The 15,200-nt window shown below is 33.7% G+C and overlaps 2 protein-coding genes across 2 annotated transcripts; both read right to left on the bottom strand.

The window, feature by feature from the left end:
• Positions 1-1,206: 1,206 nt before the first annotated feature.
• Positions 1,207-8,793, bottom strand: LOC105276013 (peroxisomal hydratase-dehydrogenase-epimerase). Its single transcript, XM_026972653.1, has 14 exons — positions 8,378-8,793; positions 8,159-8,285; positions 7,774-7,880; positions 7,519-7,692; positions 7,176-7,333; positions 6,729-6,861; positions 6,208-6,215; positions 5,550-5,601; positions 4,914-5,039; positions 4,449-4,572; positions 2,848-2,954; positions 2,357-2,533; positions 1,788-1,927; positions 1,207-1,637 (listed from the first exon to the last, which is right to left on the bottom strand). Exons 1-14 carry the CDS (start codon positions 8,468-8,470, stop codon positions 1,493-1,495), a joined length of 1,671 nt encoding a protein of 556 aa, XP_026828454.1. The 5' UTR covers positions 8,471-8,793; the 3' UTR covers positions 1,207-1,492.
• A 130-nt stretch (positions 8,794-8,923) lies between these two features.
• Positions 8,924-15,163, bottom strand: LOC105276016 (15-hydroxyprostaglandin dehydrogenase [NAD(+)]). Its single transcript, XM_011333323.3, has 7 exons — positions 15,020-15,163; positions 14,190-14,311; positions 13,378-13,501; positions 13,120-13,226; positions 11,394-11,567; positions 10,992-11,146; positions 8,924-10,673 (listed from the first exon to the last, which is right to left on the bottom strand). The coding sequence occupies exons 2-7, from the start codon at positions 14,280-14,282 to the stop codon at positions 10,559-10,561; spliced, it is 768 nt and encodes a 255-aa protein (XP_011331625.1). The 5' UTR covers positions 14,283-14,311; positions 15,020-15,163; the 3' UTR covers positions 8,924-10,558.
• Positions 15,164-15,200: the final 37 nt, after the last annotated feature.

The raw sequence follows: 15,200 nt of genomic DNA, 5'->3' as shown, positions 1-15,200 counted from the left end.
CTCTCTCTCTTCCTCTCTCTCTCTTTCTGCCTAAAAATTCTTATCAAGAAATACGGTAATGCCACGCTTCAAGTGTATGCGCGAAGTGCGTACGGCGGCGAGGCGTCCGTAGCTATTTGTACAAACTTTACCTTTTTAAAAAAAAGGTACAAAAAAGCGCAAAGTATACGCGTCTGAAGAACGCGTTCAAAGATGAACTCTATGAACTCTATAAAACTAATGATATCAAAAAAATGCGCCAACTATGAAAATGGGTATTTATGCAAATCAGAAAATCTATTACCTTATTATTATCTTTACTACAGTCACGTGCATATATTCATACATGATATCGACTATGAATGAAGGAGTCTTATTTCAATACAAATAAGTATTTTTTCAAACTACTTGGTGCTGCTATACCGAATCAATATGTTAATTGCCTTCGTATTTAAATTTTTATAATCTAAAGAGTATAATAATTTCCTTGCATCCTAAAATGCTTAACAAAATTCGCCCAAGTACATAAAATATATGTTACAAAAGCAATTAACATGTAAATAAAGTTATTCTATATATACTTACTTCTAATGTTCTATTTCACGCACACATACACACACGCGCGCAGGAGAAAGAGAGGGACACACACATGCATTCACGCACTCAGAAGAGAGAAAGAAAGAATAAGGCAATTAACATATTGATTCGGTTTAGCAGCGCCAGGTATTTTGAAACAATACTTATTTGTATTGAAATAAGTTTCCTTCATTCATAGTCGATATCGTGTATGTACATATGCATGTGCCTGTATGTAGCATATAAATAATAATAAAGTACATTTTCTGATTTGTATAAATACCCATTTCCATAGTTTGCGCAATCTTTTAATATCATTAGTTTTATAGAGTCCATCTTTGAACGCATTCTTCGGGCGCGTATACTTGACGCTTTTTAGTACCTTTTTTTAAAAAAGGTAATGATTCAATTATAAATTTGATTGTTATTTTTAAATACTTTAAATATTCATCTAAATGTTCATGTAACACGTTACTCGTCAAAGCATGTGTGTACAGCCCATTTTATTCTAAACTAGCTTAGATTTCTGTGAAATCTATTATCTTTGTATTTTAGTTTGAATTATTATGTTGTTAAACTATTTAAAATAATGATGATCGATTATAGATATGTATATGATAATTGATATTGTTCAAAAAGGACACGGCACAATTATTTTGTACGTACTAATTGTGTTTTATTTTAGTCTTTATTACCATTATTACAATACCATTATTACAATTTTCGCGCTTTACATTGTTAGTCGCGACTAACATAATGGAGATTAATTTTCCTCTTTTCTGTGTTTCATTACAATGTTATAATCTTGCAATCACTAGTATTATGTGCCATTGTTTTATATCAAGCACATTATTTTAATAGTTACGCCTTCAAGTCTTCACGTTGTTTAGTTTTTCATCCAGAATATTTTTTCTGTATCTCCAGACTATGTTGCATTTTACATTACAGGAACGCTAGTAACTGGCTGGAATTCATGTGCATGAAGCACACACTCATCCCGTTCGCCTAACATAACACTCCATATCGCTCCGTTCTTGCCCTTCTGAATGAACTGAACAACGCCACATGCCACATTCGTGGGGCTGTACGGAAAAGAATATGTTGTAATTCCGCATTTTGTTGATACAAGAATCTAATATTTTAACTATATTATTATTTGTTATTTTTTATTATGATTGTTTTCTTTATTATTTATTATAATTATTATTATTATTATATAAATCGTTTTATACCTTTGACTGGCACTAAAATCATTGTGCCATGAAGTTGGCATGCCAATAAAATCGAAAAACGTTGCGGTTTTTGGAAACGCCGTGTTTGTCATATCAGGACACATTGTTAAAACACGAACATCAGTTTTGTCATAGTAATCCTAAATAAAAATAATTATTACTAAAAATAATTACTCCTTAAAATGTCATTACTGTACATACTGAGTGGTTGAAATCTCGCGTAAGCCATTAATCATAAATTTCAGAGATCATTTGAAAATAAAACTTTTTATACCAAAACATTGAGTCTCTAACAGTTTTCAAATGGAAAAGAGTTGGCCAATTATATCATCTGAAGTTTTAAAAAGATTTTAAACAACTGTTTTCCTAAATAAAGTTGATAAATTTGAATGAACTTCGTGTGAAAAACAGGGAATCTGATTGACTGCTTAAAGAAAATGCTTGTTTAGTATTTAGTAAAAAGCAAGAGGTTTTGTAAATGTTACATAAGAATATAAAATCACGAAAGCTCCTTACAATAATACAACTGAAGACTAATATCTCAAGATATACATTAAAAGATGGATCACCTTGAATGCTTGAGAAAATCCGACGACGGCATATTTAGAAGCGGTATACACTGGTAAAACTTCTGCGTAACGCAATATGGCAATTGAAGATGCAATATTTACTATGGTACCACCTTTTCCACCCTTGTGTTTGCCCATGTAATTCACACCATACAGCGATCCGTGAATCAGAGCTACCTGCAAAACGCGACATAATAATTTACTTATTATTATTACTTATCATGATAAATGGTATAATGCTTATAGAGATTATATACAAGTCTTTTATGTCGCTCAGTTAATTTTTAGTTTTCACATAAACTTATTTATAATGCACAGATGATATTAGAATTAGTTCATTTAGGAAGAACATTATCAACAATTAAATAGTGTAGTTAAAACCAATTCTCGAACATAATTTTCTATACACAGATTTTTTCGGAATGTATGAATCCGATCATCAATTGAAGTTTAATTTATTACTTTAAGTTTTATTTATTATTACTACTTACGCAGTTAACAGCAAACGTTTTTTCAACATTCGTATCATTCACAAGTCCAGCATTATTCACCAGTATGTCGAGTCCACCGAGAGCGTTCACGGCCTTCTTGAAAGTCTCTGATAATTATTAATGTATCTTAGTTAGTGTATATCGGTATTTATCACCATAAAATCAATTATATAATAATACTATTAATATATTAATATTAGGAGTGTGATTTAGTTTTGAGGGTTTTGCAACAGATGGCTGTAGTGTCAGTTTGTTCCAATAGCTGTTTCCGATAACTGTTGTTTCTTACAGTGTTGACATTATCCATGACATTTAGTAGCATTATAGCAATAGATGCAATAACAGTCGTGTTTATATCATCGTAAAAATGCAACTTCCGAAAGCTCTTTAGCATTTTCGACATGCGTTGCTTTTGTTTTTTAATCAAATGAAAACTGCGGCTGACGGTTATAGAATTCTTGTGGAAACTTATGGTGATTCTGCTCCATCAATTAAGACGTGTGAATACTGGTTTAGACGCTTTAAAAGTGGTCATACTGATGTGAAGGACAAAGAACGCTCGGGACAACCAAGAAAGCTTGAAAATGCAGATTTGCAAGCATTATTGGACAAAAATCCAACACAATCCACTTCAGAACTTGCTAGAGCATTAAATGTTGATCGTACAACAGTTACCAAACATTTACATGAAATGGGAAAAATTTAGAAAGAAGGGAAATGGGTTCCACATCAATTATCGGAAAGTGCCATTGCGAACCGGTTGAACATTTGCATTTCGTTGATCGCCAGGCAAAAAAAGAAGAGTCTTTTGTCTCGGATTGTTATTGGGGATGAAAAGTGGATCTATTTTGATAATCCCAAACGCAGAAAATCATGGGTGGATCTAGGCCAACCATCAACATCCACTCCGAGACGCAATATTCACGGTTCAAAAGTAATGCTCTGTATTTGGTGGGATAGTGTACTATGAGCTGTTAAATCCGCATGAGACTGTCACGGCTGATCGTTATCGACACCAATTGTACAAGTTGAAGTAAGCATTGGACCAAAAACGACCACCAATTGCGAGTAAACGACGGAAAGTGATTCTTCTTCATGACAACGCTCGACCTCACGTTGCGTTATCAGTGAAAGAAACACTATTAGAGCTTGAATGGGAAGTCTTACCGCACCCCGCGTATTCTCCGGACATTGCTCCATGCGATTATTATTTGTTGCGGTCGATGCAACACGCTTTAGAGGATACACACTTTCATAATTTGGAAGAAGTGCGAAAATTCGTCGACGAATGGATCAACTCAAAAGAAGAGTCATTTTATCGTGATGGAATCCATCTCTTGCCAGAAAGATGGGAAAAAGTTATAGAAAACGAAGGAAAATATTTTGATTAAGGTATTCATTCATTATCATATTTAAATACATGCGTTTTTGAGCAAAAAACACCCTCAAAACTAAATCACACCCCTAATAGCTTATATTTACAACTTCTTAATGAGGATGATTTCCTAATTTATTGCAAAATGCAATCAAGTATGTGTGATGATTATTATAAATAACAAATTTTAAAAACATATCAATATTTTTAAGAAATTGATAATTACCTTCGTATTCAGGTTTCGTTATGTCACACTCGAAGAGAATGACGCGTTGTTTCCCGAATTCGGCTTGCAACTTGTTTAGTGCTTCGTGAGTTCTGGGAATTGGCAAATCGATGACAGCGACTCGCTACAATAATATGCAATACATATAAATATAAATAAAATATCAACTCTTATGTAACAAAAACTTGAAGCCTATGTTGATAATTTTAATTGGATTTGGTTTCCGGTTTGGAGCTGCGTATTTTATTTCTTTCTTTAGTTTCAATGTTCTATGAACATTTCAGTCTACTTTATCAAATAGCGGAGTAGATAGGAACGGTACTGTTATCATAGTAATGATGCTATTATCGTAAGTTACGATAATTCGAGTAAGTTACTACAGAAGTAACGCTCGCTACGTAAACATAGTGTATATCAAGTATCAAGAAACCGAATTCAATTTTGTTTTTTATAATTGTAAGTTACCTTTGCGCCATTACGCAATAATTCTTGTGTGATGCAGTAGCCAATGCCGGATCCGCCACCAGTGACTATTGCAGTTTTATTTTGCACATTCTCCATTATGTAATATGGCAATTCAATATCTTTGATCTACAACAGTTTTATATATCAACGATTCATATGCATTTCTTCTTCAAAACGAAGACAAAGCATTTTAAAACTTTTGAAAGTATAATCAAGTGCTACTATAATAATTAAATATATCGAATGCACTTTATTGATACATTCAATACAGAAAAATTTTCTATAATGTTTAAAAAAAGCATCTTTTCATTTTCATTTTCCAGATCATTCATGCAATTAACGAAATGATGCCAATTATTAGTTCTGTAAAGAATTAACAAATCGCGTATCACGCGACACCCTAGTGATTCATTATATATCGAACATTATTTTATAATGCATTTAATTGTATTGTTTAATTTTACTTCTGCTGAATATTTTGAAATAACTAGAAGTCTATATCTTGTAATAATATAAGTACATTGCACATTTGTTTTTTCGCGGCTTCTGTGTACTTTTTCTGTATTTTTCATTACGTAAATTATTAAGTGCTTGCAAAAGTTCATAAGATCATAAGAAGAAGCAATTAATGCGAACCGCTTTGAACAGAAATAGAAAATGCTTTTTGCTGTGCAATGGCAAGTGAAACCTGTGGAAGTCAATCTCTTAAAATCCTTATTACACAAACTACACTCAGCAAGACCAATGAGAACTGTAGTAAAGAAAAAACCAATGGTACATATATATACAATGTATATTCTGCACAATGCACTTATTTTTGCAAATCTAATCGTTTAAGCACCTGAGTAATTCTCTCCTCCCTTCCTCTCTCTCTCTCTCTCTCTCTCTCTCTAAATATTCTTATCAAGAGACACAGTAATGTCACGCGTTAAGTGCATGTGCGAAGCGCATTACTTTATATACATTGTTACTGTTTTCACAAAACCGATCAGCGCGTGCATTTGGCGCCTTTTTTCCCTTTTTTGAAAAGATAAGTTTTACGGATCTGTTTTACACAGATATACCGTGTATTTCTCACTGTTTCAGTGTCTCTGTATTTCAAATTAAACAACATTCTATTTGTTTATTGTATGATATACCAATTTTTTAAGTTGCAATTTTTCAATCTGCAAAAGGACTAAAAAAAATGTCTCATTAACTCGTTATCAATATTTGTCCTTTTTTATTTACGTTAAGATATCAATACATTGCTATATAATTGTTTGCCATTGATATTAATAAGAAATTGTATTACTTAATTAACTGCAGACGTGTTACAGAATAAGTTATAAATTATTAAATAGTGTTAAGATATCATTAGTGCTATATACATATGTATTCAATTATTTTGTATATGCATATATTATAATCTTGAATCTCGAAAAGGCACAAGCGATAAGAATTGACATTAATCTTAAAATTTTAAAAGTACAAGCAAAATAATTTTGCAGATTTTGTGTTTCTATAAAGTGTGTTCAATTACCTTGAGTATTTTTGTAATAAAATTTCAACGTTTCTTAACTTTTTATACTTGCAAATGTATTACTTATATTTATTGATGCATAGCAACTCAATCTAATGAATAAATTTCCATTTTTAAACAGGTTGCAATACGCAAATATGCAAATACGTACATAAATCTTTAATAATTGGAAACTTTGTATTGCGATTTAAATCTACTGCATATTTATTATAGTTTTGGATCCGATTCCAAACGAAGATATTAAATCGATGAAGACGGATCCATCCAATAAAAATGATTCACTGCAGGCTTTATATCGAAACTTTCAGATCAGAGTAACACGGCAATTGCACGGCGTATGCGAGTTGATTGTTTTCACTGACGAAGATCGTGCCGTTCTTTCCTTTCTCGAGCAATTCGGCAATAGCAGTCGCTACGTGTTCAGGACTGTTTAACAAAACAAACATCGTTCTGTAAGTCTATTACAAGTCTCCAATAAATTATTAATTACTTCTTTGATCAATATAATTTGAATGTAAAAATAAGATGAAAGAAAATATTTTATATGTCTGAAATACGATTTAGAAAATGTAACTTTATGATTTAACTTACAATCCAAATTCAATTAATTTTTTTCTAGTTTATTATTATTGTAAATTTTAATTGTCGTTGTCATTAGTTTGTCCATTACTTATTACAATTTCTTGTATATCTATTTTCTGTTATAACAATTATTATAGATAACGTTTATTATAACTTACGATTGACTCTCCATCGTCATCATTGCTTTGGCAGCAATCTCGTCGTCTAGGATATCCATTGCATACGTTTTGCTCGACATAAACTTCGAGGCCATGTTAGTGCTCGTGAGTCCAGGACATATCACCAATAGGCGTACACCTGTTTTCTCGTAGAAAGTCTACGGAAATGTATATAGAGTTTTAATAAAACAAATACGTCTACAGCAATCAAACACGTTGCGTTAAAGATAACAAGAACAGAGATTGCACTTGATATCCAGAGAAGGAAAAAATAAACTTTGAACGCAGAACTGAATTCTCAGCGACACATCGTCTGTTTATCTGCAATTCATTGAATTTCTACCTGTAACGACGAGGTGAATCCGAGGATGGCAAACTGCGTGCCGGCGTAAATTGGCGCGAGCGGATTGCCCTGCAGACCGACTATGGATGACATATTGATGATGGTACCGCCCTTTCCACCCTTATGCTTTCCCATGTGATTCAAGCCAAGTATCGTGCCACGTACAACTCCTTTCTGATATTAAAAAGACAATAAAACAGTAAGATGAAAACATTTAAAGATGTATATCGGATGGGACTTGTTGTTGCCACTTACATAATTAATATCAACCATCGGTTCCCATTCCGCATCATTTATAATGCCGGCATTATTGATAATAATATCCAGTGGGCCAAGTAACTCTACCGCCTTATCGAAACAAGCTGCAAAATTAACATGTGCAAACTAATGTAAAGTCTAATGTAAGACCTAATGATTGGACTTTTCTTTATCTTTCTTTATCGAAAAAAATTCCTAAAATGCAAATGGCTATGATATATTTATAATCATAGCCATTTGCATTTCAATGAATATATTTTCATTGAAATGCTCTTTGCTATGCTATTGCATTTCATTGAAATGCTATTGAAATACTCTTTTTATAGTTTTCTATTTCTAAGTTGCAATTCTAAATACACTTAACAATCTATTGACACAATACCCGCGAGTTCCTTATCATTCGTCACATTTCCGACGAGAAAAATAGCTCGATTTGCGCCAAACTCCTTTCCCAATTCCGCCGCGGCATTCTCGCCGTTCGAGTCGGGCAAATCTACAATTACGATGACCTGTAACACGCAATTATTAAGATAAAATAAAGCTCCTATTTGCATAATTCTGCACTGGATTATTTTATATATTTGAATTAATTAAAAGTTACCTTCGCACCACTTCGAAGCAATTCCTGAGCGGTGCAATAACCGATCCCGTTGGCTCCGCCGGTGATGAGCACGATTTTCTCCTGAATCTCCATTATAGACACGTCGGACGAAGGTGCGAGTTATATTCTTCAGATCGCACTGATGAAACAATCTCGTCGAGCACTGATCCGTGAATAAATCTCGCAGCTGCTGCTAAGAACGAGCCGCAGGTGTTGAAATTCGAGAAGTCGTTCATACGTGATAGAAAAACGAGGAATAGAAATCAGATAGGATAATGTGAGCCCGCTCTCGAGGCAAGCAAGATCGAATTTGCGCCGATAGGCAAGAAGTATAAAAAGAAAAAAATAATTTGCACGAGATGCGAGATAAAATATCATAAAATCGCTTCTTAATATTTCCTATAAATAATCATTATATTCTTGCGAGCAGAATTATCTTATTTTGGAATATTGGGTATGAAAATTCGTATTTTCTTCGATACGATAACAAAATCTGATTTGTAGTTGTGTCGTTGATGCAGACAAATTGATGATCTAGTATTTTTATTAAAAGGCAATGCATATGTTTTTATTGTGACAAGGCTAGCAACATATAACACATAACAGAAACAAAATCAACAACCGCCGCTAATCACGTCCTTAATCAAAAGCTACAAGGATTGCTCGAACGGACGAGACCTTCCGAACGAAAATTTCATTAACTAGCCAAATAATTGATGTATCGATCTGAGTTTCGATGCAATTGCACATCGTACAGATTTCTCTTCTAAGGATTCCATAATATTTAATATCGAAAAACACACAATTTCGTCGAGCGTTGTGTTTGCATTTAAGCTACTTAGAATTCTAATTCTATCGCTACACTGTCTCTAAATATTCTTGTCCCTCTCGAAAAAGACTGTAGAAAAATTATGGATATACGATTGGATACACAGTTTTGTTTGGAGTAATCATCCGACGGATTTAGGTTTAATTGTATTCGCGCATAAGCGGACGCAGACACTTCTGATGCCCAACCCTGGAATTTCAGTTCAGTCTCGTCAGCTGTTTAAGGTGCACTAGAAAGTTTTAGACACGTGGATAATTTCTTCTTCAATAATTGACTCGATTTAGCCGGGCGACGTATCATTTTTTCCAACATTGTGGTAGCAGTGCGGAATTTTCGTGGAATCAGAATTGTCTGCACCAGTTATCAATGAGAGATTACATAATCTTGTTCCTTCTTTCACTTCTTTCCAGTTTTGTACGCTTCGCGAGAGCGCATATGCACGCGATATAAATCTTTAACTTCTCACTCTATCTCTTTCACACACGCTCTCTCCCTGTCTTCCTCACACAAGTGGTACAAAGTTTATCTTTATTAATAGTAGATCTAATGAAACATATATGTGTGTATATGTTTGTTGCTGGATTACGTTACATTCAACACGAATTGAACGGAATGGATTGGAGGAATTGTCGAGAGTACACGATGCATTACACAAATGAACAAGTCACATGATTACAAAGTGCGTGCGGCAGGATAGTGAATGTCGAATTGCGACAAATTGGCCGGTGCAATACTTCCGTATCGCCGAGAAATTATTCCTCGAGCATTATAGCTGACAAGCAAGTGCATTATTAAGGCTCATGCAAAGAACCGACGCGGATTCACAACGCGGGTGCGGGACGGAAGCGAAGCCATTGTTTTTTACATTGTTTTACATTGTTTTTTTCGCAATTATGTTCCCGGGGATCTTCACGCGATCTACGTCGATCACGCGAAACTTTATACTGCTTTCTAACATCGCGATCGTCTCCTTCTTCTTCTTTCTTCCTGTAAAATTCTCTCATAATTATAAATCCGAATAGTCATCGCGTTCTGTCGTGGTTTTCATGTCAGTATAAAACGTACCAAAAGTATTATTTTCTATCAAAAATCGAATAATGATGTTGGCTTTGAATAACATATTCGTTATTATTATTATAATAAAAACATTGGTACTGGTCTCTCAAATATTTCGTATGAAAGTGTGAATAACTATGTTTCGCTCGCGTCTACCTTCTTGAGAGAACAAGAGAACAACGAACATGTGACTGAATATATCTCGACACAAATTACAATTAATTGTGCGGTACGGTATAAATATTTGTAGCGAAGCGAGGAAAAATCATTGCACCACGTGTAGACGTGTTGTCCTCTTAGTGCTTCGCGAAGCTGATCTCATGCGGCGGCTGATCCTTCTCCACCATCCACACGTTTCCGCTCTTGCCAGTACTCAATATTTGTATCAAGGACTTTGCCACATGTTCCGCCCTGCAAAATATCAGATCTCTCTTAACATTCTTTCTAAAATTGTATAAATTTCATTTTCTCTTCGAGCATACATTTCTGCGTTCTTAGAAAATGTAGAAAAATTAATATATTTTTTATAATGTCTTAATCGTTCACAATAAAATATATATTCTTTTTAATTTTATCCTGCCGTAATTATTGATAATTAACTTTTTAATTGAAAATTTATAATTGAATAATCGAACAAGGATCTAATTCTGATTTATTTAGAGTTTACATTTAGAGTTTACGGTTTATTTAGACTTTAGAGTTATATAAAAAAACTTATGCGAATAATACCTTTGAAAAACTGATGCAGCTGTATCTCTTTGCCAGGCATCCTCATAGCGAGTTAAAAGAAGCTTTCTGTTGACGTCTCGCACTAATTTGGTATCCGTAGCATTCGGACAGAGTGCCATCACCTTAACGCCTGTTAAGTCTACGTGATACTGATCCTATTCGAAATTGAGGAATTAATACTTCTATCTTGAATCTAATTTGATAAAATAAACATTTAAATGTAATTTAATATAGAAATTATTAAGCTTCCAATTTATACAATATCTTATCGCAGAACTTTAATCGAATGCAAGTTTTTTAATAATAATTGAGAAATTTATGACTTCTTTTGTGTTATTTTGAGTTAGTAATCATAATCGGTAATATAAATAAAATTGAGCTAGATAAGAAGAAGCTCCTTACTCCAAAAGCTCTGGTGAAGCTAACGACGGCTGCTTTTGTCGCAGAATAAATTGGCACGCTGACAAAAGGATTAAAGCTGACATTGCTGCCGATGTTAACAACGATGCCACCCTGACCACCCCTATCCGTGCCCATAAATCGTTGAGCGAGCAAAGTACCGCGAATTACACCGTTCTGTAATTTGCAACAATATCAAGTTTTAACACACGTATCACCAACGATGTCAAATCATTTTTTCATCAAAAATTTATTGATAACAAATGGATTACATGCAATGAAGAACTATCTGAGATTATAGTTAATAAATTCTAAAAATAATCAAACCAGTATTTACTCGTTGAAATATAAAGTCTAAAGAATAAGAGAAAAGCGGAGAGAAGTGTAACACAGAGGAAAAACATTTATGCGATTTATAAAAAAATTAAACAGATAGATTAATAGATTGTTATAAGCAAATTTCTAATAAATTAATTAAATTAAATAAAAAAATATTAATCTAAAAAGGTATGCTATCTAAAATATTATTTAAATTTTACAATCTCCCAAAAGACTCTAAAGCACTATACAGAATGAGGCACCTAAAACAGGCCACCTGAATATCTCGGTTGTTATTGATGATAGAAAAAAATGTGTCAGACCAAACTTGTATGATTTCGAGGGACACATAATTTGTTCTAAATAGTTTTTTATTAGGTGGACGCGTAGAGATCATATGAAGGTCAACTTCGTTTTTTTAAATGGTATGATATGTTTTTTTACGTACTATCTAGTAGAGCGTTTGAAGATGCGCACATTGATCTACGGGTCAAAATCATTCAAGGTCACTGAAGGCCAACTGCAAGGGAAAATAATTTACTTTATATTGCCTAGAGTTCTCTGCTATTGAAAATACCGTAAATTCAGAAATGAAAAGTTCTAGCCGTTAGAAATTTTTTCTTTTCCGAGAAGTTCTGAGTTGATGATATCATTATTTTTTATATTGCCTAGAGTTCTCTGCTATTGAAAATACCGTAAATTCAGAAATGAAAAAGTTCTAGCCCTTAGAAATTTTTTCTTTTCCGAGAAGTTCTGAGTTGTTCATATCATTATTTCTTATATTGCCTAGAGTTCCCTGCTATTGAAAATACCGTAAATTCAGAAATGAAAAAGTTCCAGCCCTTAGAAATTTTTTCTTTTCCGAGAAGTTCTGAGTTGTTCATATCATTATTTCTTATATTGCCTAGAGTTCCCTTGTTCTAAAAGTTGTGAAAAAGTTCTAGCACTTAGAAATTTTAGCCTTCAGTGACCTCGAATGATTTTGACCCGTAGATTAATGTGCGCATCTTCAAACGCTCTACTAGATGGTACGTAAAAAAACATATCATACCATTTAAAAAAACGAAGTTGACCTTCATATGACCTCTACGCGTCCACCTAATAAAAAATTATTTAGAACAAATTATGTGTTCCTCGAAACCATGCAAGTTTGGTCTGACACATTTTTTTCTATCACCAATAACAGCCGAGATATTCAGGTGGCCTGTTTTAGGTGCCTCACCCTGTATATGAATTATAACAATTAAAATGTGAGATAAACAATATATGAAAAACGAAAAAATAAAAAGTTTTTGTACAAATCTTCATAAATCTAATAACATTTTAGAGAGCATTTGTACAAACACTATTATAACGACAGGACATATGAACATGCAAGCATAGTGAAAGAAATCTATGAGATATCGCTTACGAGATTAATGTCTACTTCGAGCTCCCAAAACCGGTCATTCATGATACCAGCATTGTTGATAACGATATCAATATGACCGAATTCCGCGATCGTTGTCTGAAATGATTCTGTAAATCGAATTACAACGTACACTACATGAGAATCGTATTGGAATTGGAAATGATATGTGTATACCTATACATGTATACGTTAGTTACTCATGCGAAATATATAAATATACGATTGACCAAACATAATAGTTATCATGAATTATCATACCTTCGAACTGCGGATAATCCGTAACGTCGCATTGTGAAAAGATCGCACGACCCTTGCCATACTTCGCGGCTAATGTCTCCACTAGTTTCTCTCCTTCTTCAGTGTTAATATCACATATAGCCACCTGTGACAAAATTGTTCATATAACAGATATTATAAAAAGATTATTTATTGTTCTTTTAAAATAGATTTTACGTCGTTTGTAGCTATATGATATGTTAATTATTATTTAGAATATTCCTAATTATTAAATAAACCGCAAGAGAAATAAATTTCTTCATTCAGTTTCTTATATATATATATATATATATATATATATATATATATGTAGATTGTATACACATTGCATAAATTAAAATTTATTGAACCTATCAAAAGCAGAAATTTTCTAAAGAAGAAAAACTTACATTTAGAATCACAAAGATGATATATTTTACAGTATTATTATATAATAATAATAATAATACTGTAAAACAAAGTAAAATTATTCCAATAGACAATATAAGATATAACTTATTGCCAATAACTGCGATTTGTTAAAATTCTTCTTGTGAGTACGCGATAAGTTTCTTTTCTGTCTGCGAGCGATCTAAATATAAATCAGCCAGTTCAGAGGAAAACATCGAAAGATTCTCGGAACGCAGTTTTTATACGAAATTCCAGATCGAAAAACAGCAGTGATCAAAGGCGTGCTTATAATCAAGTCTTCTTCTTTGGCAAAAAAGAGATACTTTTCCAATGTGTATACAAAGGTATACAATCTAATATCAAAAGTTATTAAAAGTAGGTATATTTTAAAATTATTTTATTACCTTAGCACCTTGATTCAACAGCTCGATGGCACACGCTTTGCCAATACCGGATGCTGCTCCCGTCACTAGGGCAACCCGCCCCTTTATTTCCATCGTTTTTAAATTTTTATTTGCTTTTGTACCTGCATGCACAAAATTTTAAAGTAGCATGAATTAATTAATCTTTGTATGTATTAATAAGACGATTCTTAATATTCTTAATATCTTTGCGCGAAAGAATATCTTGCTTGTTCAACATATTGAAATCAGTTATATTAGCGATAAATCTGTTTTAATTATGTAACACGTTGCAAATGTTCGTTAACGCAATTGCATACTGATGCGTTAATTAAATCCGTTCAAAGCGACTGAATCACCTCTCTACGTGTTCCAATGGCAGTGGGTACTCACTCAGTTCGAGAAGACGCATCGCCCTCTCATCTATCACTTCGACTATCATGTCTCGACATGCCGGGAAGGCGAAATTTAGATATTAACTCACATTCCAACAGTATACCACAAATTTCCCAAATCCGACGTCTCACGTTAACATTCCGAAATGTCGATTAAAAATTTACAATCGCTACAATAAAAAAATCCACCAGCTATATATCGTCTAGTTCAAATTTACCCCATCGAGAGTCAGTTTGCCGATTCGTTTCCTTTTCTTCAAATTCGAACAATATACCACAAATTTCCCAAATCCGACATCTCACGTTAACATTCCGAAATGTCGATCAAGAATTTATAATCGCCACAATAAAAAACAATCCACCCGTTATATATCTAGTTCAAATTCACCCCATCGAGAGTCAGTTTGCGAATCGTTTCCTTATTTTTTCTCGTTGTACCTTTCGATTTCTTCCGCACGTGCTGACCTTCCGGGACAGGCGGGGATGTAGCGGCACCGGCAAATCGGGGCAACGTCCGGGCGACGTGCTCTTGTCCAGCGAAGGGGTGTAATCGACGACAACGACAGCGAGACGGTCTTGGGAGGTGTGGTTGGTCGTCGACGGTGTACTGGCTGACTGA

Source organism: Ooceraea biroi, chromosome 9 (assembly GCF_003672135.1).
Source record: "Ooceraea biroi isolate clonal line C1 chromosome 9, Obir_v5.4, whole genome shotgun sequence".
Classification (NCBI taxonomy): Eukaryota; Metazoa; Arthropoda; class Insecta; order Hymenoptera; family Formicidae; genus Ooceraea; species Ooceraea biroi.
This window is presented reverse-complemented; position numbering and strand designations above follow the sequence as displayed.